At 47.9% G+C, this 24,506-nt stretch overlaps 1 protein-coding gene across 1 annotated transcript in view; it reads left to right on the top strand.

Moving 5' to 3' along the window:
- Window positions 1–24,506, top strand: part of LOC146020850 (aldehyde oxidase-like) — a 79,424-nt gene that overhangs the window by 1,702 nt on the left and 53,216 nt on the right. Inside the window, exons 2-10 of the mRNA XM_083154371.1 lie at window positions 9,158–9,215; window positions 13,660–13,756; window positions 16,856–16,964; window positions 19,264–19,390; window positions 20,320–20,381; window positions 20,871–20,984; window positions 21,910–21,990; window positions 23,109–23,250; window positions 24,376–24,468. Coding sequence (XP_083010497.1) covers window positions 9,158–9,215; window positions 13,660–13,756; window positions 16,856–16,964; window positions 19,264–19,390; window positions 20,320–20,381; window positions 20,871–20,984; window positions 21,910–21,990; window positions 23,109–23,250; window positions 24,376–24,468 — 883 coding nt within the window. The remainder of the gene's footprint in view (window positions 1–9,157; window positions 9,216–13,659; window positions 13,757–16,855; window positions 16,965–19,263; window positions 19,391–20,319; window positions 20,382–20,870; window positions 20,985–21,909; window positions 21,991–23,108; window positions 23,251–24,375; window positions 24,469–24,506) is intronic.

Genomic DNA, 24,506 nt, shown 5'->3' with positions numbered 1-24,506 from the left:
GAGCAGATGTACTGTCTGAGCCTTGGGAGCAGATGTACTGAGCCCTGGGAGCAGATGTACTGAGCCCTGGAAGCAGATGTACTGAGCCCTGGGAGCAGATGTACTGAGCCCTGGGAGCAGATATACTGAGCCTTGGGAGCAGATGTACTGAGCCTTGGGAGCAGATGTACTGAGCCTTGGGAGCAGATGTACTGAGCCCTGGGAGCAGATGTACTGAGCCCTGGAAGCAGATGTACTGAGCCCTGGGAGCAGATGTACTGAGCCCTGGGAGCAGATATACTGAGCCTTGGGAGCAGATGTACTGAGCCTTGGGAGCAGATGTACTGAGCCTTGGGAGCAGATGTACTGAGCCTTGGGAGCAGATGTACTGAGCCCTGGGAGCAGATGTACTGAGCCTTGGGAGCAGATGTACTGAGCCTTAGGAGCAGATGTACTGAGCCCTGGAAGCAGATGTACTGAGCCTTGGGAGCAGATGTACTGAGCCTTGGGAGCAGATATACTGAGCCTTGGGAGCAGATGTACTGAGCCCTGGAAGCAGATGTACTGAGCCTTGGGAGCAGATGTACTGAGCCTTGGGAGCAGATGTACTGTCTGAGCCCTGGAAGCAGATGTACTGAGCCCTGGGAGCAGATGTACTGAGCCTTGGGAGCAGATGTACTGAGCCTTGGGAGCAGATATACTGAGCCTTGGGAGCAGATGTACTGAGCCTTGGGAGCAGATGTACTGTCTGAGCCTTGGGAGCAGATGTACTGAGCCTTGGGAGCAGATGTACTGAGCCCTGGGCCTTGGGAGCAGATGTACTGTCTGAGCCTTGGGAGCAGATGTACTGAGCCTTGGGAGCAGATGTACTGAGCCCTGGAAGCAGATGTACTGAGCCTTGGGAGCAGATGTACTGTCTGAGCCTTGGGAGCAGATGTACTGTCTGAGCCTTGGGAGCAGATGTACTGTCTGAGCCTTGGGAGCAGATGTACTGTCTGAGCCTTGGGAGCAGATGTACCGAGCAGCCTTGGGAGCAGATGTACTGAGCCTTGGGAGCAGATGTACTGAGCCTTGGGAGCAGATGTACTGAGCCTTGGGAGCAGATGTACTGTCTGAGCCTTGGGAGCAGATGTACTGAGCCCTGGGAGCAGATGTACTGAGCCCTGGAAGCAGATGTACTGAGCCCTGGGAGCAGATGTACTGAGCCCTGGGAGCAGATATACTGAGCCTTGGGAGCAGATGTACTGAGCCTTGGGAGCAGATGTACTGAGCCTTGGGAGCAGATGTACTGAGCCCTGGGAGCAGATGTACTGAGCCCTGGAAGCAGATGTACTGAGCCCTGGGAGCAGATGTACTGAGCCCTGGGAGCAGATATACTGAGCCTTGGGAGCAGATGTACTGAGCCTTGGGAGCAGATGTACTGAGCCTTGGGAGCAGATGTACTGAGCCTTGGGAGCAGATGTACTGAGCCCTGGGAGCAGATGTACTGAGCCTTGGGAGCAGATGTACTGAGCCTTAGGAGCAGATGTACTGAGCCCTGGAAGCAGATGTACTGAGCCTTGGGAGCAGATGTACTGAGCCTTGGGAGCAGATATACTGAGCCTTGGGAGCAGATGTACTGAGCCCTGGAAGCAGATGTACTGAGCCTTGGGAGCAGATGTACTGAGCCTTGGGAGCAGATGTACTGTCTGAGCCCTGGAAGCAGATGTACTGAGCCCTGGGAGCAGATGTACTGAGCCTTGGGAGCAGATGTACTGAGCCTTGGGAGCAGATGTACTGAGCCTTGGGAGCAGATGTACTGAGCCCTGGGAGCAGATGTACTGAGCCTTGGGAGCAGATGTACTGTCTGAGCCTTGGGAGCAGATGTACTGTCTGAGCCTTGGGAGCAGATGTACTGTCTGAGCCTTGGGAGCAGATGTACTGTCTGAGCCTTGGGAGCAGATGTACCGAGCAGCCTTGGGAGCAGATGTACTGAGCCTTGGGAGCAGATGTACTGAGCCTTGGGAGCAGATGTACTGAGCCTTGGGAGCAGATGTACTGTCTGAGCCTTGGGAGCAGATGTACTGAGCCTTGGGAGCAGATGTACTGAGCCTTGGGAGCAGATGTACTGAGCCCTGGGAGCAGATGTACTGAGCCCTGGGAGCAGATGTACTGAGCCTTGGGAGCAGATGTACTGAGCCTTGGGAGCAGATGTACTGAGCCTTGGGAGCAGATGTACTGAGCCTTGAAAAGGGATAAAAAACAGGGAGATAATGAACCAGTCAATCAGCGCCTACTGTAACTGTCATTTTTTCAAACACAGCCTGTAACATGGCAGTTAGGAGCAGATTGGACGTTACTTGATCACACTCCAAGGCTTAGTACATAGACCCCTTAACCCTGATGAATACATGTAACTAGTGTAGTAGCAGATGCAGTCTGACTCTCACTATGGGTGAGATGTACTAAAGGCCCATACACACTGGGCGACTTTGACCAGTTTGAGCGGCTTTCAGCTCAAAGCCGCCCAGTGTGGATGGTCCACACGATCGGGGGGCTCAGTGGGGGTCCCCCTGATTCCGGGAGGGTTGCCCACCCTTCCGGGGGGCCGGGAGGGGGACCCGATTTTCGGGAGACTAACGGTAATTCCGGGAGGGTCGGCAACCCTGATCTAGTTTATTTAGATCGCTCTGAAGTGTAGATACATCCATGTACGTTCTACTTACCCTGCTCAGTTTTGTGTCATCAGCGAAGATTGAGACATTACTGAGTATACCCAACCCCATATCATTAATGCATACGTTAAATAAAAGAGGCCCTAACACTGAACCCTGTGGCCCTCCACTTAGTACAGGTATCCAACGTGAGACTGCACCGCTCACAACCACTTCCTGTTCTCTATCCCGCAGCCAGTTTCCTACGCATCTACAAATATTTACCCCAAGGCCCAGTTCCTCCAATTTCTTTATCAGGTACTTGTTTCCTAGCACGGCGCCCATCGCATAACCATACCATAAGCCTTACAATGGTATGGTATGCGATGTTACGCGATGGCACCCGATGTTCTACAATCTAAAATCGTATACCGTTGCATTGTATGCCATTGTATGCCATATACAATGGTATACAATTTTAAATTGTATAAGCACCCTAATGGGTGCTTTCAATATTAAATGGGCCACCTATAAGATAATTAATTGTATAAGCACCGTAATGAGTACTTACAATGTTAAAAGCACCCCCACGCCACCCCCAGGATCAACGCCGACCCGAAGCGTGGCGAGTGGCGGCGGTACGTGTCCTCTGACCTTTTCATACCCCCACTATCCATGTCGGCGTGGAGTTGATTTCTAGATAGTGTGGTGAGCGCAGCGAGCCACCGAGCCCGAAGCATGGCGAGCGGACGCGGAATACATGTAAAGTAATACACGTCCCCTCGCGGAACTCGCTGCACTCGCCACACTATCTAAAATCAACATGCCGACGTGGATAGTGGTGGTATGAAAAGGTCGGAGGACGCGTACCGCCACCCCTCGCGGGCTCGCTGCGCTCACCACGCTTCGGGTTGGCGTTCATAGTGGAGGTGGCGTGAGGGTGCATTACACATTGTAAGCACCCATTAGGGTGCTTATACAATTAAAAATTGTATAGGGGGGCCAAAATCGCATCACATGCGGCTATATGGCATGCGATGCAATACAATGCACAAGATGCTATACGATTGAAAATCGTGGGCGCCGTGCTAGGAAACAAGTGCCATTTATCAACCTCTTATGTGATACAGTATCAAAAGCCTTAACAAAATCCAGGAAAACCAAGTCTACAGCAGTTCCACTGTCTAGATTGCAGCTAACGTCCTCATAAAAGCTTGTTAGATTTTGCATTTTTTTACAAACCCATGTTGGTTATTACTGATTATACTGTGCCAGTTGTTTACTGTGTAAATGTTTTTGGATACCATCCCTTAATATTCCCTCAAATCATTTACCCACTATTGATGTTAACCCTTTGAGGTCCGCACCACAAAAAAAGCAAAGGAAAATAATTTTCTTTACATTTTTTATTCACTGAGGATATTAACAACAACCAACAACAACCAATAGTTTTTTTTAAATGAGACACCACAGTTTTTGAGATATAGGCCTCTACCAAATGGTTGAGAAATCTGTTTATAATAAAAACCTTTTTTTTTGGGTGCGGACTTCAAAGGGTTAAGGTGCCCATACACTAGTAAGATTTATCTGCTGGTTGGAACAAAAACATGGTTATGGATGAGTGACAGTTTGTCAGTTTTCCAGCATTTCCAAGCAAATGGTCAACTGTCATTTGCTCTCATCCATAACCATGTTTTTGTTCCAACCAGACAGATCTGCAGATAAATCTGCGTGTGTATGGCCACCTTTGAACTCACTATAATTTGCTGGGTCATCCCTTTTTCCTTTTTTGAATAAAGGTACTACCTCTGTCTTTGGCACCTTACCGGCTGAAAATGATTCCACGAAAATGTAATACAGAGGGCTTGCTAATTACTCCCTTAATTCCATTAGCACCCTAGGATGAATCCCATCCGGACCTGGGGATTTGTTTATTTTGATTTTGCGGAAGCCTATTTTTAATCTGATCTGTGGATAATTCAATACGGTACTTGTTTCCTATCTGGGCGCCCGTCGCGGGCATCGCGGGTACATTTATGTATGGCCGCGACGCGACCGACGCGATGCCCGCGATTTCCCATTGAAACCAATGTTAAACTTGGAAATCGTGTCGGTCGCGTCGCGGCCGGCCATAAATGTACCCGCGATGCCCGCGACGCGATGCTCACGATTTCCCATAGGAATCAATGTTAAAAGCCGCGATGGACCCGATTTTACTGTTAAATGCCTCAATCCACCCGATTTGGCCATAGGAATCAATGTTAAATGGGCCACAGAGCCCATTAACCCTTAAATGTCCCCCCAAATTTTTGACGCCACCCCACGATCGACGCCAACCCGAAGCGTGGCGAGCGCAGCGAGCCCGCGAGGGGCGGCGGTACGCGTCCTCCGACCTTTTCATGCCCTACTATCCACTAGGGCGTGGTGTGAGAATATAATAGTGTGGCGAGCGCAGCGAGCCACCGAGCCCGAAGCGTGGCGAGCGGACGCGGATTCCTTCACAATTATGCGCGTCCCCTCGCGGCCTTCACAGTGAAGGTATCCGCGTCCCCTCGCGGGGCTCGCTGCGCTCGCCACGCTTCGGGCTCGGTGGCTCGCTGCGCTCGCCACACTATTATATTCTCACACCACGCCCTAGTGGATAGTAGGGCATGAAAAGGTCGGAGGACGCGTACCGCCGCCCCTCGCGGGCTCGCTGCGCTCGCCACGCTTCGGGTTGGCGTGGATCGTGGGGTGGCGTCAAAAATTGGGGGGGACATTTAAGGGTTAATTGGGCCTAATTCAGGGTTAATATGGCCAAATCGGGTCAATTGAGCCATTTAACAGTGAAATCGCGGTCAATCAGCCTTTTTAACATTGTTCCCTATGGGAAAATCGCGGTGATCGCGGGCATCGCGACCATCCAATTTTACCCGCGATGACCGCGATCACCGCGATTTTTACCCCCGATGACCGCGATTTTGATCGTGGGCGCCCAGATAGGAAACAAGTACCTTCAATACTACGGTCAAGTTGGCTCCTCCCATTTGTTGTACCTGACAGTTCCGCTATCAGCTCCTCCCTATTAAACACCAATGAGAAAACTGTATTTAACAGTTCTGCTTTGTCGTTTTCCTCAGTACAGCTATTACCATTGATGGTGGTTAAGGGGCCTATGTTCTCTCTTATTATTCTTTTGCTGTTTATGTATTTGAATAACTACTTGGGATTGGTTTAACTCTCCGTGGCTATGCGCTCTTCGTTTTCCATTTTAGCTACTTTGATTACCGCTTTACAAATTTTTTATTTAATTCTTTGTACTTAAAGAACTCCTCGTCATTCCCATTAGCTTTATACATTTTAAATGCTTGTCTTTTTGTTTATTGCTGTCCTTACCTTTTTGTCCAACCATGGTGGCTTTTTCCTATTGCTTTTAGCCTTATTGACTTTTGGTATATTTTTAGTCATTAGTTTTTTTAGCGAATGTTTTAGGGTTTCCCACATTTCCTCTGCATTTTCCCCTCAAATAACACTTCCCATTCACTTTCATTTACATACTCCCTGAATAGATCAAAGATGTACCGGTCTCATTTGTCCGGTCAATGTCTGGAAAGTTAAAATCCCCCATATTAATACCTGCCCCTGATCTGCCGGCTTTTTGACTTGGTCTAAAAAAAAAGTGCCTCGTCCCTTTCATTGATGTTAGGTGATCTGTAACATTCCCCTATTAGAAGTGTATTTGATTTTTTTGTTATTGTCAGTCATCCCATCCCAAACAGCCTCAGTATTATCCTCCGCTGCCCCCGAGCTCATTCCCATTCCACATGGTTTCAAGTTTGTTTTTACATAAAACCGCACCCACCCTTCTTTTATCCCTGTCTTTTCTGAAAAGTGTCTATCCCTCCAAGTTTATAGCTCAGTCATGTGACTCATTACAAAATGTTTCAGTTATCCCAATTATATCATAGTCATACTATGTGGCCAGGTTCCAATTCCCCAATATTGCATGCCACGCTTCTTGCATTAGCCAGCAAGCATTTCAGTTAACTACTTCTTTTTTCCCCTTTTAGGGTTTGATTTAAGGTTTGTTTTTGAATTATAGTAAGGTTTTTTTTGTTTTGTTTTGTTCTTGATGTGCTACTGTCTTCTTACTAGATTTTGTTTTTCTCCCCAATCCCCCTACTCCACGCTCTTCAATTCAGGGACAATCCCCCTGGGCTGTACAGCTCTCCCCTGTCTGAAAAGTTTGACCAGTGCTCTAGGAACCCGAAACCCCTCTTTCCTACACCACCCTCTAAGCCACGCATTAAGTTCCGTGAGTTCCCTCTGTCTCCCTTTACTAGAGCGCGGCACAGGTAATATTTCTGAGGTAATTCCCTTGGATGTTCTTGCCTTTATCTTGCGTCCTAGATCCCTGAAATCATTTTTAAGGACACCCCACCTTCCACTAACTTGGTCATTTGGGCCAACATACACCATGACCGCTGGGTCTTTTCTAGCCCACCCAGTTATCTGTCCACCCGGTCCGCGGTGTGCCAACAGACTGTACGACTATCACGGTCCCGGTAGCAGATTGCCCTGTCTGTGTTATGGATGATAGAATCCCCTACCACCACCATCTGTCTTGTTGTCCCTGATTCCCTTGTCCCCACTAAGCCTTATGTGCCAGTCCCCTGGTTGCTAGCGGTACTGGTCACATCCGGCCCCACCAGTTTTGAAGTAAATACCGCAGTAGTTCCATCCAGTCTGAGGAATCTACCGGGATTTGTTAAGTCAGCACTGGCCTGCCTCTTCCTCCCCCTACTACCCCTTCCGATTGTGACCCAGCTAGCTGGCTTACCCACCTCATCTATTGCTATCTTTATGCACTTCACACACCCGGGATCATCTGATCCAAGTGCTCATACACGCACTGAGTGAGATTGTCAGTAAGAGAGATGTGTTAAATTTATTATATAATAGTGTGCCACCTCAGAGCCATCCAGCCACACCAATCCAGGGGAACCGCACCCTACACCCATGTGAACCCCAATTTGGGAACTATAACTAACTAATATAGAGCCACATGACAATGGTTCTTACTTACATATACCTAAACTACGAGCAGCCTTCCTGGAGCATCCCCACAGTGCTCCATGTGGCATGTCAGGACCGGCACCTCCTCCTCCTGCCTCTGACAGCAGACATATATATTGTCAGACGCTCAATCAGTGTAATGATATCACTCAGGTGTGTGAGCGGGAGGGGTAATACTGAGTAAGGAAAACCTCATTGTTCCCTCAGCACACTGTATGATATCAGTAACCAGATATAAAAACCACATGGTAGTAGGATTCAGAGATCTTAGTTACATATATTTGGTAAGCCCTCCGAGCTGTCGGACAAGGCTTCTCTGTGTATTGAGGAATTATCCCTCCCTTTCACATACCTGAGTGATATCACTGAACTGTTTGGGCATCTGCCAGTATATATGTCTGCTGTCAGAGGCATAAGGAGCCTGCATAGCAACAGGTGCTGGTCCTGACATGCCACATGGGGCTGCGCTAGGTAGGCTGCTCTTAAGGTGCGTACACACTGGCCGATATATCGGATTGAATCGGACAGCCAGTGTATACGAGCAATATATCTGTGAACGGCGTCGTTCACAGATATATTGCGTCCACTCTGCAACACAGCTGATGCGCAACATATCTAGAGATTTATCGTCACATTGCGCTGTGTGTACGGGTGATCCGCTGACCGCCCATACAGCTGCACCAGGAGCCGCTGGTGATTGCCAGCTCGCCGCCCACTTGTGATGTCACTTCCGATGGATCGGGCGGTGTGAATGGAGAACATACTGCCCGATCCGTCAGTAGATATATCTATAAGGTTGTACCCAGCTTTGGTTTAGGTATATTTAAGTAAAAACCATTATCATATTGCTCTGTACTAGTTAATTATAGGATCCAATTTGGGGTTCACATGGGTTTGGGGTGTGGTGCCCCTGGATTGGTGTGGCTGGGGGGCTCTAAGATAGCCCACCGTTGCTTTCTATGTAACCCTTCTCTCTTACTAATAATCCCTAACGATATGTCTTTAATATTTTAATTCCATTCATCACTTTTGCATCACTGTTTGTACATAGCTCCGGCTTCTTAACACTGACACTTATTAACACTTAATAAGTTTGCTCATCGGGGTACTGCGCTGGGCCTACTGGTTTATGCTGATTTTTGGGATGCCACACCCCCACCTGGATATAGCAGGGACCCCCAATACTTAGAGAAGCCTTGTCGGATGGCTTGGGGGAATATATACACATATATGTAACCAAGGTCTCTGAATCCTACGAACATGTGGTTACTGATATCATTCAGTGTGCTGGGGGGAACAATGTGTTTTTTCTTACTCAGTGCTAAATACGCACATTCTGCTGCAGAATATACACAACACGGCGCCAGCCGCACCGGGTCACAGAATACAGCAACAGAACCTGACAGCCTGGAAAAGCCGCTGGTGGAGAATCAGATTTATTACCTTCATACGTTAGAACTTAATTCTCTTTTTTCTGTCTTTTGCTGTAGATCCTTGAGAAAAATGCCAACCCGGAGGACTTGTTATTGCCGTACCTGCGGAAGCGGCGTATCCTTATGGCGAGTGAATATGTTGGGGGGAGAAAACCCCAGTATTTGTAACTATCGTATGCATTTATTTTATACTTAAGCACCAGCATCACGGCCACTGTACTCTGTAATCATGTATACTAGTATATAATATTTACATTGTATCAGTTACAGGGTATTATAACTATGCTGGCAGTCGCAATACCGACACCGGCATCCCACCTGCCAACATAGGCGAATCTAGAATTATGGTAATGGATGGTCCCAGATCTAGACATAATAGCAGGGGGACCTTTGCGCTGCGCAGCCGTGCGCCAAAAGGGGGTGTGGCCTCATGGGAAGGAGGCGTGGCATCGCAAAAAGGGGTGTGGTATTACACTTTAGACCATACACAGTAATGCCCTTAATACATTTTAGCAAACTCCGTAATACCCATTACACATAAAGCCACACGCCGTAATGCCAATTACACATAAGGCCACACACCATAATGCCCATTACACATTGTGCCACACATCATGATGCCCATTACATGCTTTATAACAAACTGTAATGCCCATTACATATTTGCCAAATAAGTGCTGCTTACCTACGTGCTCATTGCTAGGGGGTTCTTGCTTGATGGCACCATAGTACCCATTACACATGATGCCGCACACCATAGTACCCATTACACATGATGCCGCACATCATAGTACCCATTACACATGATGCTGCACACCATAGTACCCATTACACAGGATGCCGCACACCATAGTACCCATTACACATGATGCCGCACACCATAGTACCCATTACACATGATGCCGCACACCATAGTACCCATTACACATGATGCCGCACACCATAGTACCCATTACACATGATGCTGCATACATAATGTCCCTTACACATGATGCTGCACACATAATGCCCCTTACACATGATGCTGCACACATAATGCCCCTTACACACGATGCTGCACACCGTAATGCCCCTTACACATTAAGCCACACATTATGCATAATGCCCCCACATATAGCCACTTGTAGCGTCCCTTAAGCAATGCCCCCAAAAGTGCCACTTACTGTAAATTTTTATATGAGCCTTCGCTGCTGCTGCAGGGAGAGATGGAGAGCGGTGCAGCTGCTTCTATGGGGAGAGGAGCAGAGCGCAGCGCAGAGCACGCTCCCACTCCCCTCCTGGTGTCCCCTCTATCCGAGTGGACATTTGAAATAATGTGTGTGCTGTTGTTGTGCGTGACATTGGGGGAGCACGCCGGGCGCCAGCACCACATGAATAAAGGGGGGGGGGGGCTGAGGTGAAAGCGGGGAGAAGAATTGGAGCGGAAGCTGCAGGGGTGACAGTCATTGACAGCTGGGCAGAGAGCAGAGGGCTGCCCGGCTGTATTCAGAGCACTGCAGGTCATGGCTGTTTGAAATAATACCCCTTTCACAACAGAAAATGCAGGGATTTACCCGGGAATATGGTCCCAGGATCATGCAGGGACATTCCCAGGCTGACCCCTTATACACCAGCCTAGTCCCTGCATTCTCTGATATGAGGGGGAGAGACAACCACTCCCCTCTCCCTACCCCCCTTTAACCAACCAGCTATATCTTCGGAACCAACTGAACCATTTACATGAGACCAGTATCATATTGAAGAACTTTTGATTGGTTTCGAATGATTTTCCCGTGAAACTGGGCTGTTTGGTTCCAGAGAAATCTGCCCTCAAAGAACATAAACAGTCATGAAATTACATTTAAGAAATAAAATAAAAAATGGTTTAACCTCAATATCCCTGGAACCAATTAACCCATATGGATCCAGCTTGGTATCAGATTGAAGGCCCAGCGATTTGGGTTTGACTGACATCAACCTTGAGCTTCAGTGATGCAGAAGGGGGAACTGGCAGCCGGTGAACTGGGTGGGGGTCGGAATTAGCGGGTCCCATGTTATCCTATAGGGAAAGCGTTCCTTTGCCTGGCAGTATCTCCGGTTCCCAGGGGGCTAGAGACACAAGGCTGGGCTCGTTGGAAAGCCCCATCCCTCAGCTACAAAATGGGCTAATGGGTGGTCCTGTGCACCCCCGGTCCACCCCCTAGATTCGCCTATGCCTGCCAACAGGAAGCCGGAATATCGACACCGATGAGGGTTAGACATTGAGAAGGGGGGGATTTGGCAGTGTGGTGGGTACAAGTTTTAGGCATAGGCACTAGTGGAGAGGGTAAGGGTTAGGCTGTGGGGAGAGAGGGTTAGGGGGGCAGACCCCTGTTGGGATTCCCTCCAGCGAGATGCCGGTGTTGGTATTCTGACCGCTGGCATCTCCACAATCCAGTACCTGTCGCATAGGTGCTGATTCTGTGGGTGCTCAAGGGTCCGAGCACCCACAGGAATTAATGAGCACCCACGTGCCCGTAACTCCAGAGTCCCAATGCCGGGCCACTGTATTTGCTTGTTGAGCCTTTCAACAGGCTTGAGCACCCACCAGCAAAAACATAAATCGGCACCTCTGCAAGGCTGGGTGGGCTCATGTAAACACTCACCCAGTGGTATCGTCGAACAGGACACGTGGGGGAAATCTAATAGGATGAGAGATTCAGAAAGTGAGAGATTTGGTAAGAAATCTTCAGTTTTTTTAAAGCGGCAATCATTTACACTGCAAAACCAGTTTGATTTTGCAGTGTAAATGATTGCCCCTTTAAAAAACCTCTCACTTCCTGAATCTCTCATCCTATTCAATTTCCCCCATTGGGTTGACGATTGCTGAGTGTGTATGCACCGATTTTCAGATAGCTCAGCGGGTCAGCCGGTTGGCCGACCCATCATCCTCATGTGTGCTCAGCATAACCCTAAAAGCATCACTAATCATACTTGCTGACTTGGCTCACCCGCTCCGGGCATAAGAGGACTGGCTGTAATGAAGGTGGGCTGTTTGGGGGGCATGGTGGCACGATTGTGTCATCATGGCTCCGCCTCTTATAATACAGTGGCAACAAAACAGGCATTTCGTAGCAGGTTGCGGGGATACGATGATGCAGTTCAGCACGACTCGCCTCATCGGTTCCCCCTGGTCCGCCCACTTGGTGTCTGTAGTGAAGGGTCTGTGCACTGCATGAAATTGTCCGCCTTCCCATATCCAGGGGCCTGATTCAGACCTGTATGCAAATTCCCAGCACGAGTGTTTATCCAACTGGGTACAGATCAGCGTCAGATTTTCATTGATGGCCATAGACAGGGTGATTGACGGGAGGACGGTGTTTGGTGTTGGCACCCAGCCGTCTGAAGAGAGTGGCAAGGGAAAACGCAGGTGGACCCAGCCCTTTCCAGGGGGGACCACTGATGTCAGCTCCGGCCCCATTGTCCTTTCAGCTGCTGGCTCCGGCTACAGGAGAAATCATTCCATGTTGGGTGACTGTGAATGGAATTGCAGTTTTTCGCAAGGCTGCTTAGCGAGCAGTACAGAATTACCCCCCAGGTTTCAGGGGGTAATCTCATGCACATGTAGCCCCACAAAACACATTTCTGCACCATGCGATGAGGTTGCATTTTGAGGAAAGTCCTGTATTATAAAGGTGGGGACTCTCCTTTCCCTCTTCCCACAGGGCAGCGAGGAGAATAAGTGTTTATACTGTTATATAAACCTGGAATCATAGTCACGGTTTAGATAATTGCACCTTGTAGATGTTTAATCACAGCCCGAGGCACGGACTGCTCACACGCCCCTAGTTACAGCGCTGGATCCATTCCTACTTATTTAATTATAGGTTAATGTGTAAGTGCAGTATACTGTAAATATGCAATATATCCATATTTGCCGCCTTCCTCGCTTTTCCCTCAGCCAGGTCAGCACGCGGGGGGCGTGGCGGTGGTGTGACACATCACAAGCGGTGGGTTGGGGAGGCGAGGTACTGCAGATGAGGCAGGATGGGGGTGTGGCAGCAGAGATTGCATCATTATGGCTATGACACCCACCCAATATACATTGCCAATATTACTGGTATTATACAGAAAAGGGCGTGGCAATGATGATGCAATTAAGCGAGAATCTCGTTATTATACGCCTGGATTGCCTGCTTTACTCGCAACTTGGCTGGCGGGGGTGCAGCACAAATTGTGAGCCTTGCCCGCTCTTCCAGGCGGCCGGAAGGGTCACCCGGTTTTCAGGAGCCCCTGGCCCACAGCCTAACTCCTCCTTCGCAGTGGCAACAGTCTCATACACCTCCCTATGGCCCTGTGTGGGTGACCGTTCCGATCTAGGTTGATCGCTAAATCAGACCCTAGCAACCAAACCGTTTCTATTTCTTATTTACAGTATATAGCACCTTCTAGAAAATAATAGATTCTGATTGGTTGTTATGGACAACATCCCATCTTCGATAGAAATCCCATTTTAGTACATTTACCCCTGGCTGGGATTAATCATATGAATAAACAATGTTCCGTTATGTTGTCAGTTCCCTTAACCGCTCTCCTCCCAGTTCTCCTCACCGGCACCAAGTACGGATGTGGCGGTGGCGGCTGCGGTGCCTGCACGGTGATGGTATCAGTCATTCATCCAGTTACCAAGAAGATTGTGTATCCTTCAGAGCCTCTGGGAATCGGCGGCATCAGTTCACACCAGTCACCTGGAGGCGGGGTGGAGTTTGGTGCCGCCAGGTCTACAGGGACTGGTACCCCCAGTGAATTGGCAGGGCTCCAGTTCTGCGGTGTCTAGTCAATAGGTCAACACTAGAAGTCAATAGTGTCCAAAAGTCGACATTGACAAAAAAGTCGACTTTGTTATACTCTGACATCCACGTGGACTGTGATTGGGATGTGTAGTGGTGAGCGAAGCCAGCCGTGCGAGGGTATGCATTAAACGGTTCAGGGTTGCCGACCCTCCCGGAATTTGCGGGAGTCCCCACTGAGTCCCCCCGATCGCGGCATTTAAATGCCGCAAACCGCGGGTCTCAGGGGAGGGGGCGGAGCTAAAATGGCACAATCGTGTCATGTTAGCCTCGCCCCCTCCATAGAGATCAGTTATTTCGGCTATTTGCCGTAATGGGGGCGGGGCTTAATGACATCACCGTTAAGCCCCGCCTCAAACTCATAATGAAAGCTTCCTCTCCGGGCTTCTCCCGGAGAGGATTTTTTGCAAGTCAGCAACCCTGATTAAACGTTAAAAAAAAATTTGGGGACTTTTTACATGTCCTCTTTTGCTTGTGTCAAGTTGTCTAATGTCGACCTTTTTCATATGACCTTTTGCATGTTGACCTTTTGGTGTCTACCTAGACACTGTAGAACCATCCATGCCCTGGCCAGCGTCAGAAGTCTCAGTCACTTGCAGCATGCAGAACTACCGTTCCCCTCAGGGTCCAATCTCGCAGTCCAGCAGAAGAAGTGGGTGGACCCTCGCTTGCTGCAGCGCAGTCTTTGCGGTACCAGGCAGGATCCGTCCTGTCCCGTATTGCAGGTGTTAGCAAGGATCTAGGGACAGCAGTGGCAGGTGCGCCTCAGGGCTCCATAGCAAGAGCAGCGCACACACTGGGATCCTGCTGGTAACCACACAGGTGCTGCTGTACATGCTGGTGCCCTTCAGGGCTTGGAGCGACTCCATTACCTCTGGGAGTCCCGCCCCTGCTGTGAATGTAAACAGCACATACACTGGCATGGAAGGAATTGCCAACACGCTGTCTAGTTATAACAGTCAGACTGTTACAGCTGTGTCTCCTCTCTCTTTCTGATTATATTTAGTTGTTTTCCGTTGTGTATGACCTTTAGCTTACAGTCCTGAAAAATCTAGTTTAGGCCTTTTTACATGATAGTCCGATGGCAAACATTAACTTGTATATAAGCCAAGCATAGTGGGGGAAATCCAGTACCCAGAGCGGCTGATTGTATTACAGGAACTTCTGGACTGGGGGAAGCTAACTGGTTGCTGGTGATTGTACACTGGTAGCGGGGTGGAAATAGCACTGGAATTTATTTTGGGGGTTTTGTGCCTGGTTTGCACTAAAGGCACAAACAACCAGCACTGCTTCCTCCTCCGCCGCCTCCCCCACCACAGCGGTGACAGGTGCCCCCTGTCTGTGCAGCACATATACAGGAGGTGGGGTACTTGTGTACTTTCACGGCTCCCACGATGTGCATCGTACAGGGAAAAATCGCATCGCATCACATGCGATCGCATGAGATCTGATGCGATGTGATGTCATTTTTCACAGAAATTATGGACATGAGTTGAAATCATGTAAAATGCACCCCAAATGTCATTTTTCACACTGTACCACCCCCACTATCAACGCCAACCCGAAGCGTGGCGAGCGGAGCGAGCCCGCGAGGGGCGGCGGTACGCAGCGAGCCACCGAGCCCGAAGCGTGGCGAGGGGACACGGATACCTGTGAAGCCCGCGAGGGGACACGGATACCTGTGAAGCCCGCGAGGGGACACGGATACCTGTGAAGGTATCCACTTCCCCTCGCGGGGCTCGGTGGCTCGCTGCGCTCGCCACACTTTCTATTCTCAACTCCATGCCGACGTGGATAGTGGGGGTATGAAAAGGTCGAAGGACGCGTACCGCCGTAGGATGCGTTGATAGTGGGGGTCGTAGGATGCGTTGATTGTGGGGGTGGGGGTGGTACAGTGGTACAGTGGGATAGTGGGGGTGGTACAGTGTGAAAAATGACATTTGGGGGCCATTTTACATGATGTCAACTCATGTCCATAATTTCTGTGAAAAATGGCATTGCATCAGATCGCATGCGATTTTATAAAAAATGCATAAAAACACGGAAAAATCGCATCGCATGCCATCGCATGCCACTACATATGGCATGCGATGGCATGTGATGGGAGCCGTGAAAGTACACAAGTACCGTAGGTGGTTCTGATCTCTCCTCACCATTGCAAAATCGCAACGGTGAGCAATGGTGATGGACTGTATAGTCGCCAGCCCATTCACACGGAGCAGACTCGAGTCGGGCCCATGGGAATGCCCTGTGACGCGGGTGCCAGGGGCGGGAAGCTGATGTTGCCGGATGTCAGCTGCCCGCTCTCTTCCCGTACCAAGGTGCCGCATATCTCAGTCACCAGAGAATGACTTAGATTTGTGAACACCGTAGAAATCATTCGATGGACAGCGACCGTTTAGTTGACTCGCAAAGCTGCAAATTTGCAGCTTTGCGAGTCATCCAGAATAACCTCCGCAGTCTCTAGTGAGTTTGCTTAGAAAATGCCCTTATATCGCACAATGGCCCTTATTCTGGTTCACTCGCACAGTCAAATTTCTTCTCAAATGGACAAAACCATGTGTACTGCAGGTGGGGCAGATGTAAAATGTGCAGAGAGAATTAGATTTGGGTGAGTTATTTTGTTTCTGTGCAGGGTAAATACTGACTGCTTTATTTTTCCACTGCAATATGGATCATACTTTGAAGTAAAACTCCCACCCAAATCTAACTCTCTCTGCACAAGTTACATCTGCCCCACCTGCAGTGCACATGGTTTTGTCCGTTTGTGAAGGAATTTGCCTTTGCGAGTGAACCAGAATAAGGGCCTGTGTGTAGGCCTATAATGGCAGCTTGTACAAACACAATCCCAAAGTAAGATAATAGCTCACAGGTGCAGTTTAATCTAACCTGTCCTGTAATGCTTAATGTACATACAAGGCTAAGGTTGTGTCTTAACCCCCTGAAGCCATTACTCGGCAAACGCCTGTCTGCTGCCGATATGCTGTCTGCACGGAGCTGCTATCACCACGGTGGAGGGAATTGGGAGCACAACCACAAAGGTGCACCCAGTGCAGGTAAGCACACGTCACAACACTACACAGTACTGTGCTCGAATGACCTTGAGCTCGCACTGTAATCGTGTTCCTGTGATCTCGTTCTTGCTCTGAATGTCTCTCTGTGATTTCTAGTCTCCTAAACGTCATTCTTATTCAGTTTCTGTACCTTTGGTAATTCTAGGATTTGTTCTTCTATATTAGATCTTATTTAGCTTCTGGCTAACATTGCTAATATAGACAGGGGCACATAGCCCCCCTGTAATTGAACACAAATCTAACCTCAGATTGCCTGTCTAGCTCGGCTTGTGGGGCAAAGGAAACTGCAGACCTTGCCACGGCCACTTCTGGAAAACGCCCCCATCTCTGAAAATGCCAGATCCCCCCTCCCCCCTGCCAGGGGAGACGATCACAGTTTTACAATGCGATCACTAGGCGATCATAGGACATTTCTTCAACAAGCAGAAGATCGGTCCCCAACCATCAGGAATTGCACTGCGATTCCCACGGGATGCGGTCATTTGGTCTACAGCGTGATGGTCGACACCATTAGGTCGACACGGGAAAATGTCGACATGGGTCTAGGCCGACATGGTTCTAGGTCCAAAGGTCATTAGTTCGACCGGTCGTTAGTTCGACAGTGTCTAGGTCGACAGTCAAAAGGTCGACATGGGGTTTTTCACAGTTTTTTTGAATCGACATGTGCCGACAGGCGGTATTTCATGCCCTACCATCCACTAAGGTGTGGTGGGAGAATAAAATAGTGTGCTGAGCGTATCGAGGCACCGTCCCCGACGCATGGCGAGCGCAGTGTCCATGTTGACTGTGTTGACATTCAGGTAAAAAAACTGTGAAAAACCCTATTTAGACCTTTTGACTGTCGACCTAAACAATGTCGAACTAATGACCTGTCGAACTAATGACCTGTCGAACTAATGACCTGTCGACCTAGACCCATGTCGACCTTTTCCCATGTCGACCTAATGACTGTCGACCTTCATGCTGTAGACCAAATGTTCCCAACCCGATTCCCACATGCGAACGCAGCTGAATCAGGCCCATAGTGCAGTCCATGTTGCATAACGAAAACACTTTTCTGCAGGTTCCTGTAACTGAATATTGGTTTAGTCCTCCAACATTCCTGACATTGGGCGGAGGTGCCAGCAGTGTTATCTCCTCGTGTGTTTGCTGTACTGGAACGTGATTACGCCTGAAAGCACGCTTATGTAACACTAAGAAGATGGTTCATTCAAGGGGAAATAGGAAAACAAGCTTTCAACCAAATTGCAACCTCAATATTTAATATTGGATGTGTTTGATAAGTATATTTATTAACACCCTCTCCAGCACTGACTTAATGTAGTCAAATGGTCAACCACTATTGGTCGACAGTCAACCTACTGAAACGCCCCCACTCCACACGTCCACCAATACCCACTCTAAGTACAACAAGGACGTTTTCCTCAGAGACGGCCTTTATTTTGTGCCTTTTTGATGTCGACCTTTTGCTTTTTTCAGTAAGTTTTGCCTAGGGATGGCCATCGTTGCCATTGCCATCGATGGTTGCCATCGATGACAATTCTGCAACTGGCCATCAATAGTGCTTAGCTATGTAATGGATGACCATCGATATTTTTACATATCGATGGTCATTCATTGTATTTGATTGATTGGCCTGTGGATCAATCAAAACACAGGGGGCGGGGCTTCGCGGGCGTCGGTGGGCAGAGCTATGCTCGGTGTACCGGCACTTTGATTAAAAAAAAAAGCAAAACATCGTTTCGCTGTTCCATCGATGTAGGGAAACCATCTGGTTCTCCCCCATCGATAGCAAAAGTGTTCGACATCGGCCATGAACCATTGATGATTTCAAATCATCGATGGTTGATGGCCATCCCTAGTTTTGCCCTAGGGCGCCGAGAAGCTTTACATCGGCCTGACCAGAGTACAAATGAATATATTTTATGAGTATACATACTTTACTTAAAAATGTGCAATAATCTCCAAATCTGGCAAAATATCTTCCAGAATTTGGGAATCAGCTCTAACTGCAGAAATCAGGAGATTTCCTAGGTTTTAAGGACTTTCTGCCATCTCAGATATTATTGGTGGGCAGCAGGGTGTGGGTGGAATCACACACCAGCACCTGTCCCTGAGACCCATCAATCGGCAAGCTTGAGCAGCCGGCACACCGTGAATGGAAAGTTGTTGTAAAATATGCCGGAATCGCACCTATTTACATGTACTCCTTTGTATTCCTGCTTATACAGCACTTGTGGTTATTTCATTATTGTTTATGTCAATCAAATATTTCACGCAGGAAAGGATCGCAAAAGCTCACGGATCCCAATGTGGGTTCTGTACTCCTGGGATGGTGATGTCCATGTACTCATTGCTGAGGAACCACCCGGAACCCACCAGGCAGCAGATATATGAAGCACTGGGAGGTATGGGAATTGCCTGCACAAACGGTGCATTGTAACTAAGGGCCTAATACAGTGTGGTTCGCTAATTGGAGAAAACGCAAATCGAGCATGTTTGCACCGTGCATGCATGTGTGGGCTCAAATTGCGAATAAAAATGTGAATGCTTCACCGCTGCAATCCAGCCACAGTTTGACTGACAGGAACGCAGCGTTTGTGGGTGGAACGTTGGCATTTTCTGGGTGTGGATAAAAAAAATCAGGCATGCCAAGGCGTTTTTAGGGATTACCTCTGACGTCAGCCTGTCTCTGTTGCAGATTAGTGGACGCCTCTCACTGACTCAGATTTGCAGAGAGTAAGGGGTGTCCGTGCCGCCGGGGGAACCTGCGGCGCTGTTATTGTGTATAAGCTGGCTGCGCGCTTAGCGCTAGTTATTTTCTATTCACTGTAGGGACCCCGCCGGCCGCGGCCAGCTTATACACAGCTTATACACAATAACAGCGCCGCAGGTTCCCCCGGCGGCACGGACACCCCTGCACGCACCAGCACTGCAGGGACGCCTGGGACGCAAGTTTTTTACACAGGTACCACAGTTCGCTAACCCTCCATGCTGGGGGTGAGGGGCGAACTGCCGCCCTCCAGGTGCCGGCGCCCTAGGCAAATGCCTAGAGCTGCCTAGTGGTGGCGCCGGGCCCTGCCTGTGTGTACACACCATAACATTGGAACTAGTAGTGTTTATGGGAGAGGGGGTGCACACACCCACATGACACTGAGCACACCCACACAGCAATGGCCACTCCCACAAACGACTGGTTACACCTCCTTCGGTTCTCACAATAGACCCTTGATCAGTTTCAGCCCCAGAACAATGCAGCCCTTAATCTGCCACTGTAAAACAGGTTTTATTGCAATCTGTAAACACTGGACACTACATTCCGTGTCTTTTCCATTAGGTAATCTATGCCGGTGCACTGGATACAGACCAATCATCGATGGATGCAGAAGCTTCTGCAATGTAAGCCATAAAGATAATATATAAGGCATATTATTAAAGGGATTACTTGACACAAGCTGCATGTCTTGGTTGTTACTCGACCTCTTGTACCTTTTACTGCACAGTTGTATTGATTTATTGATCTGCCATTTGTATTGTCATGGATACAAGAGATCTACAGTAGGTAGCCATAGACAGTGGTGTATCTATAATGGGTGCAGATGAGGCGGCATTGTGGGGCCTCAGACCTGGGTATGGAGGGGGCATGACCAAATCCTCCTGTGAGGTATAGTGTTGAGTCCTCCTACTGCATTGAATAAGGTTCAGACGCTGACACCATCGGTACCCTACACAGGATAATTTATGGTGTTCCACCTGCTGCTGTTAGCCATTACACCGTCTGTGGATATCCCACCGCTGCCACCATTATCTATAACTAGATGGGTTTTCATTTTAAACTTCTATTTATAATGATAATTTCAAAAGATAAGTAAAGTATTTGTCTTCAAGAAAACAGATTGCTGCCAGCTGAAGGAGAATGGAACTTGTTGTGAGAATGGAAACACAAGCCTGACTAATGGTGTAAATGGGTTGGACGAAACGCACCAATCTACTTCAGCAGATGTAAGATAATTACCTCCTTATCTATTTTAAGATAACATTTATTTCAGCTATGATTAATTACTGTTATTTATCTGATGTAAGCTTCATCTTATTATATTCTCCACCTCCATATTACGTTATAGGCAGTATAATTAGCAGGGGCGGAAGTCTGGAAGGCAATGGAGTCACCTCTCCTCTACTATTGTATTACTGTTTCAATCAGTGAATTGATAGCTGGGGCTATTTCTTTGGAGCTGGTTTTCCGTCTAGTCCCTGCACATTTACGAAATTTACCAAGTGGGATATCTGAAATTGTGTGTGTATGTATATATATATATATATAGATATATATATATATATATATATATATCTATATATATATCTATATATATATATATATATATTAGGGGTGGCACAATATTTATCTTGCCTCCGGGTAACTGGGACAATCTTACGCAGCTGATAATTAGGCTAGTATAACTATCACTAGATTTGACAACAACTTGACAGTATCCGGAAGAGTATTTGTACTGTATTTCAGTGAAGCTAATAGTTCAGCGGAAAACATTTCTGGGCTTTGTAAAACATTTTTTTTGGGTAGTCCAAATAGTAGAGTGTGGCTGGCAGAGGGCGCTAGTAACCCCTGTTCCACCGCTATCTATGGGGATGGCGATTCTGTCAATTCACCAAGCAGTGGTAGTGGAACGTTTAGCTTTTCACTGCAAACTTATTCTATCTCAGGACAGTGTTACCTTTATCTTATTGCTCCTCTTTTTGCCAGCTACACTACGTTGGCAGTGACATGGTGAACACCATGGAATTCTGTAAATTGCATTTGAACGTCATCATGTATTCTAAAACATCGTCTTCTAAGCTCCTATCATGTAATTATAGTTCTGACACTCACCTATCACTGTCCACCATTAACGACTCCTCTCATCTGCAGATTTGTACAGGATTGTTCCAGGAAGACGCCTTTGTGCCGCTAGACCCAACACAAGAACTAATCTTCCCACCGGAACTCCTAGTAAGAAATTGCGTTATACAGTGCAGCTCAAAGACTACGGGGTACATTTACTAAAGCTTCTAAAAGTGGAAAGAGGTGATGTTGCCCATAGTAACCAATCACATTCTGTCTGTCATTTCTCTGTTGCATCCTGGAAAATGATAGAATCTTATTGGTTGCTATGGGCAACGGCACCTGTTTTCATTTTTTTAGAAGCTTTAGCACATTTACCATACTATACCTTTGTAGAAGGTACTAGATAACTGATAGCTAGAATATGTTTGGTTACTATGGGCAACACCTACAAATGTCATATTTCCAAGATCACGTTACTTCCTTCCGGACAAGGAAGAATTTAACCATCTGTAATTTAGATGCTATGTGGTAGAATTGGTCATCGACCATCGATGATTCTAAAACATCAATGGTTTATGGCCGATGTTGAATACTTTTGCCATCGATGGGTGAGAACCAGATGGTTTCCCTCCATCGATGGCACAGGAGAACCAATGTTTTTTTTTCCAAGGTGTAGGGACACGTAGCATAGCTCCGCCCCAGACAACCCTGAAGCCCTGACCCCACGTTCTGATTGGCCCATGAACCCATGTTTCTTCTGGATAAGGAAGAATGTAACCATCAGTAATTTAGATCCTATGGGGTAGGGATGGCCATTGACCATCGATGATTCAAAATCATGGATGGTTTATGGCCTATGTTGAATACTTTTGCCATCAATATTGAGAACCAGATGTTTTTTCTCCATCGGTGGCACAGCAGGACCAATTTTTCCCCCCAAGGTGCCGGGACATGGAGCATAGCTCCGCCCCCGACAACCATGAAGCCCCACCCCCACATTCTGATTGGCCCACAGCCAAAGAATATAGAGGACCATCGATAGCTAAAACCATCAATGGTGACTGCACGGATGGCTATCTAAACAATGGGCTAGATTTACTAAATGGGCTTACACCACCACTGCAGTATCCCTACAATTCAACTTATTTACAAACGCCACAGTGTTTCTGTTGAATTTTCTGAATATGCGCTGAGGATCAGTGGCGCACACTGGGGGGGTTTCTAAGTACCTGGGTTGGATGTTACTTGTTATATTTCTTTACATCCAACATTCCCACCTGCAGTTGCTGAATAATGCCAGCCAGAGGACTCTGACATTTCGGGGGGAGCGCATGACCTGGATCTCACCCGCCAATCTCCAAGAATTGCTTCAGCTGAAAGTACAATTCCCTAAGGCTCCACTTGTTGTGGGAAACACTATAGTAGGTATGTGAGGTGTCAAATAAAATCTGCTCCATGGCTGAAGCTTATAACCTTAGTGTGAACAGTTATTGAGTCATGCCTGGCTGGATGTAATACCGCCTGAGTCCGGCTGCAGTGCGGGATGCCGGTCAGACTCAGACGTTTTTTTTTTAATGGGAAATTACTTACAAGGCATTTTTAAGTGATTGGCCGTTTAAAACACACCAGAGTTCACCGCTCTAACCCTACTATACAGGACCACAATATTTACTAAACTGTCCCTTTGGTCGTCCTGTGAAATGCCGGCTGTAAATAAGGTCCCGGATATTATAATATAAAGAGACATCTGCCAAACAGAGGGTGGCTGTATATTAGAACGCAGTGTTGTGTTACTGCTGTAATCTCTGTATCTCTACACATGCCAGCATACTCCGGCTGTAACTTGTCATGTTTACTGGAGGACAATGAGGCTGACTGTGCTCAAGGTGACAATTACAAGATATTCCGGTCTCTGCTCTCACTACCTCCTCTCCCAGACAGGCCCCTGAGCTCAACGTGGAGCATGGCTGATTGCAGTTGTGAAACTACAAGTCCCATCATGCCTTGCCACAGTTTTGCTATTAGGGAATGCTAAAACTATGGCAAGGCATGCTGGGATGTGTATTTTCACAACCGCTGGAAGACCACACCTGCTATAAACTATACAATTATATGACCGATCTGCTTAATATCCAATCTCCCAGATAATTGTACAGTGTTTTGGCATCACCGACCACCCATTATCTGCCTGTCCTCCATCATGTCCGGAAGATTTGATAATGGGTTGGCTGCATGTGTTGTCAAGGTTGCCCGTGTCAGCCAATCCACTTTATCTTTTTCAAGGGTTCGATACAGTACATCTCTCCTGTGGCGGCTCTCAGAGAACAGACTCTAACCCACAATGGCCACCGCCTTGATCTTGCCACTCTCTCTGCTTGCTGTCCTCCACTACCTTAACCTCTTTGACCTCTATCTCTATGGGTGGCCCAGGCCCCCAAGACAAGAGAGGGCCCTTTAAATGACCGCCCTTGTTCATCAGCCCCAAAATGAGAAGCAGCACCCCACAGATAAGAAATGAATGCAAATAATTTTTAATGTTTCTTCCCCTAGGTCTAGAAATGAAATTCCGAGGAGTTTTTCATCCAGTGATTATCTTCCCCGTCAGAGTTGTGGACCTCAATCTTGTTGCCGAGGATGAAGCAGGTTGGTCCATTGGATTTGCTTACGTTTGGCGTCATGTA

Source organism: Crinia signifera, chromosome 7, assembly GCF_055691185.1.
Source record: "Crinia signifera chromosome 7, ASM5569118v1, whole genome shotgun sequence".
Lineage (NCBI taxonomy): Eukaryota > Metazoa > Chordata > Amphibia > Anura > Myobatrachidae > Crinia > Crinia signifera.
This window is presented reverse-complemented; position numbering and strand designations above follow the sequence as displayed.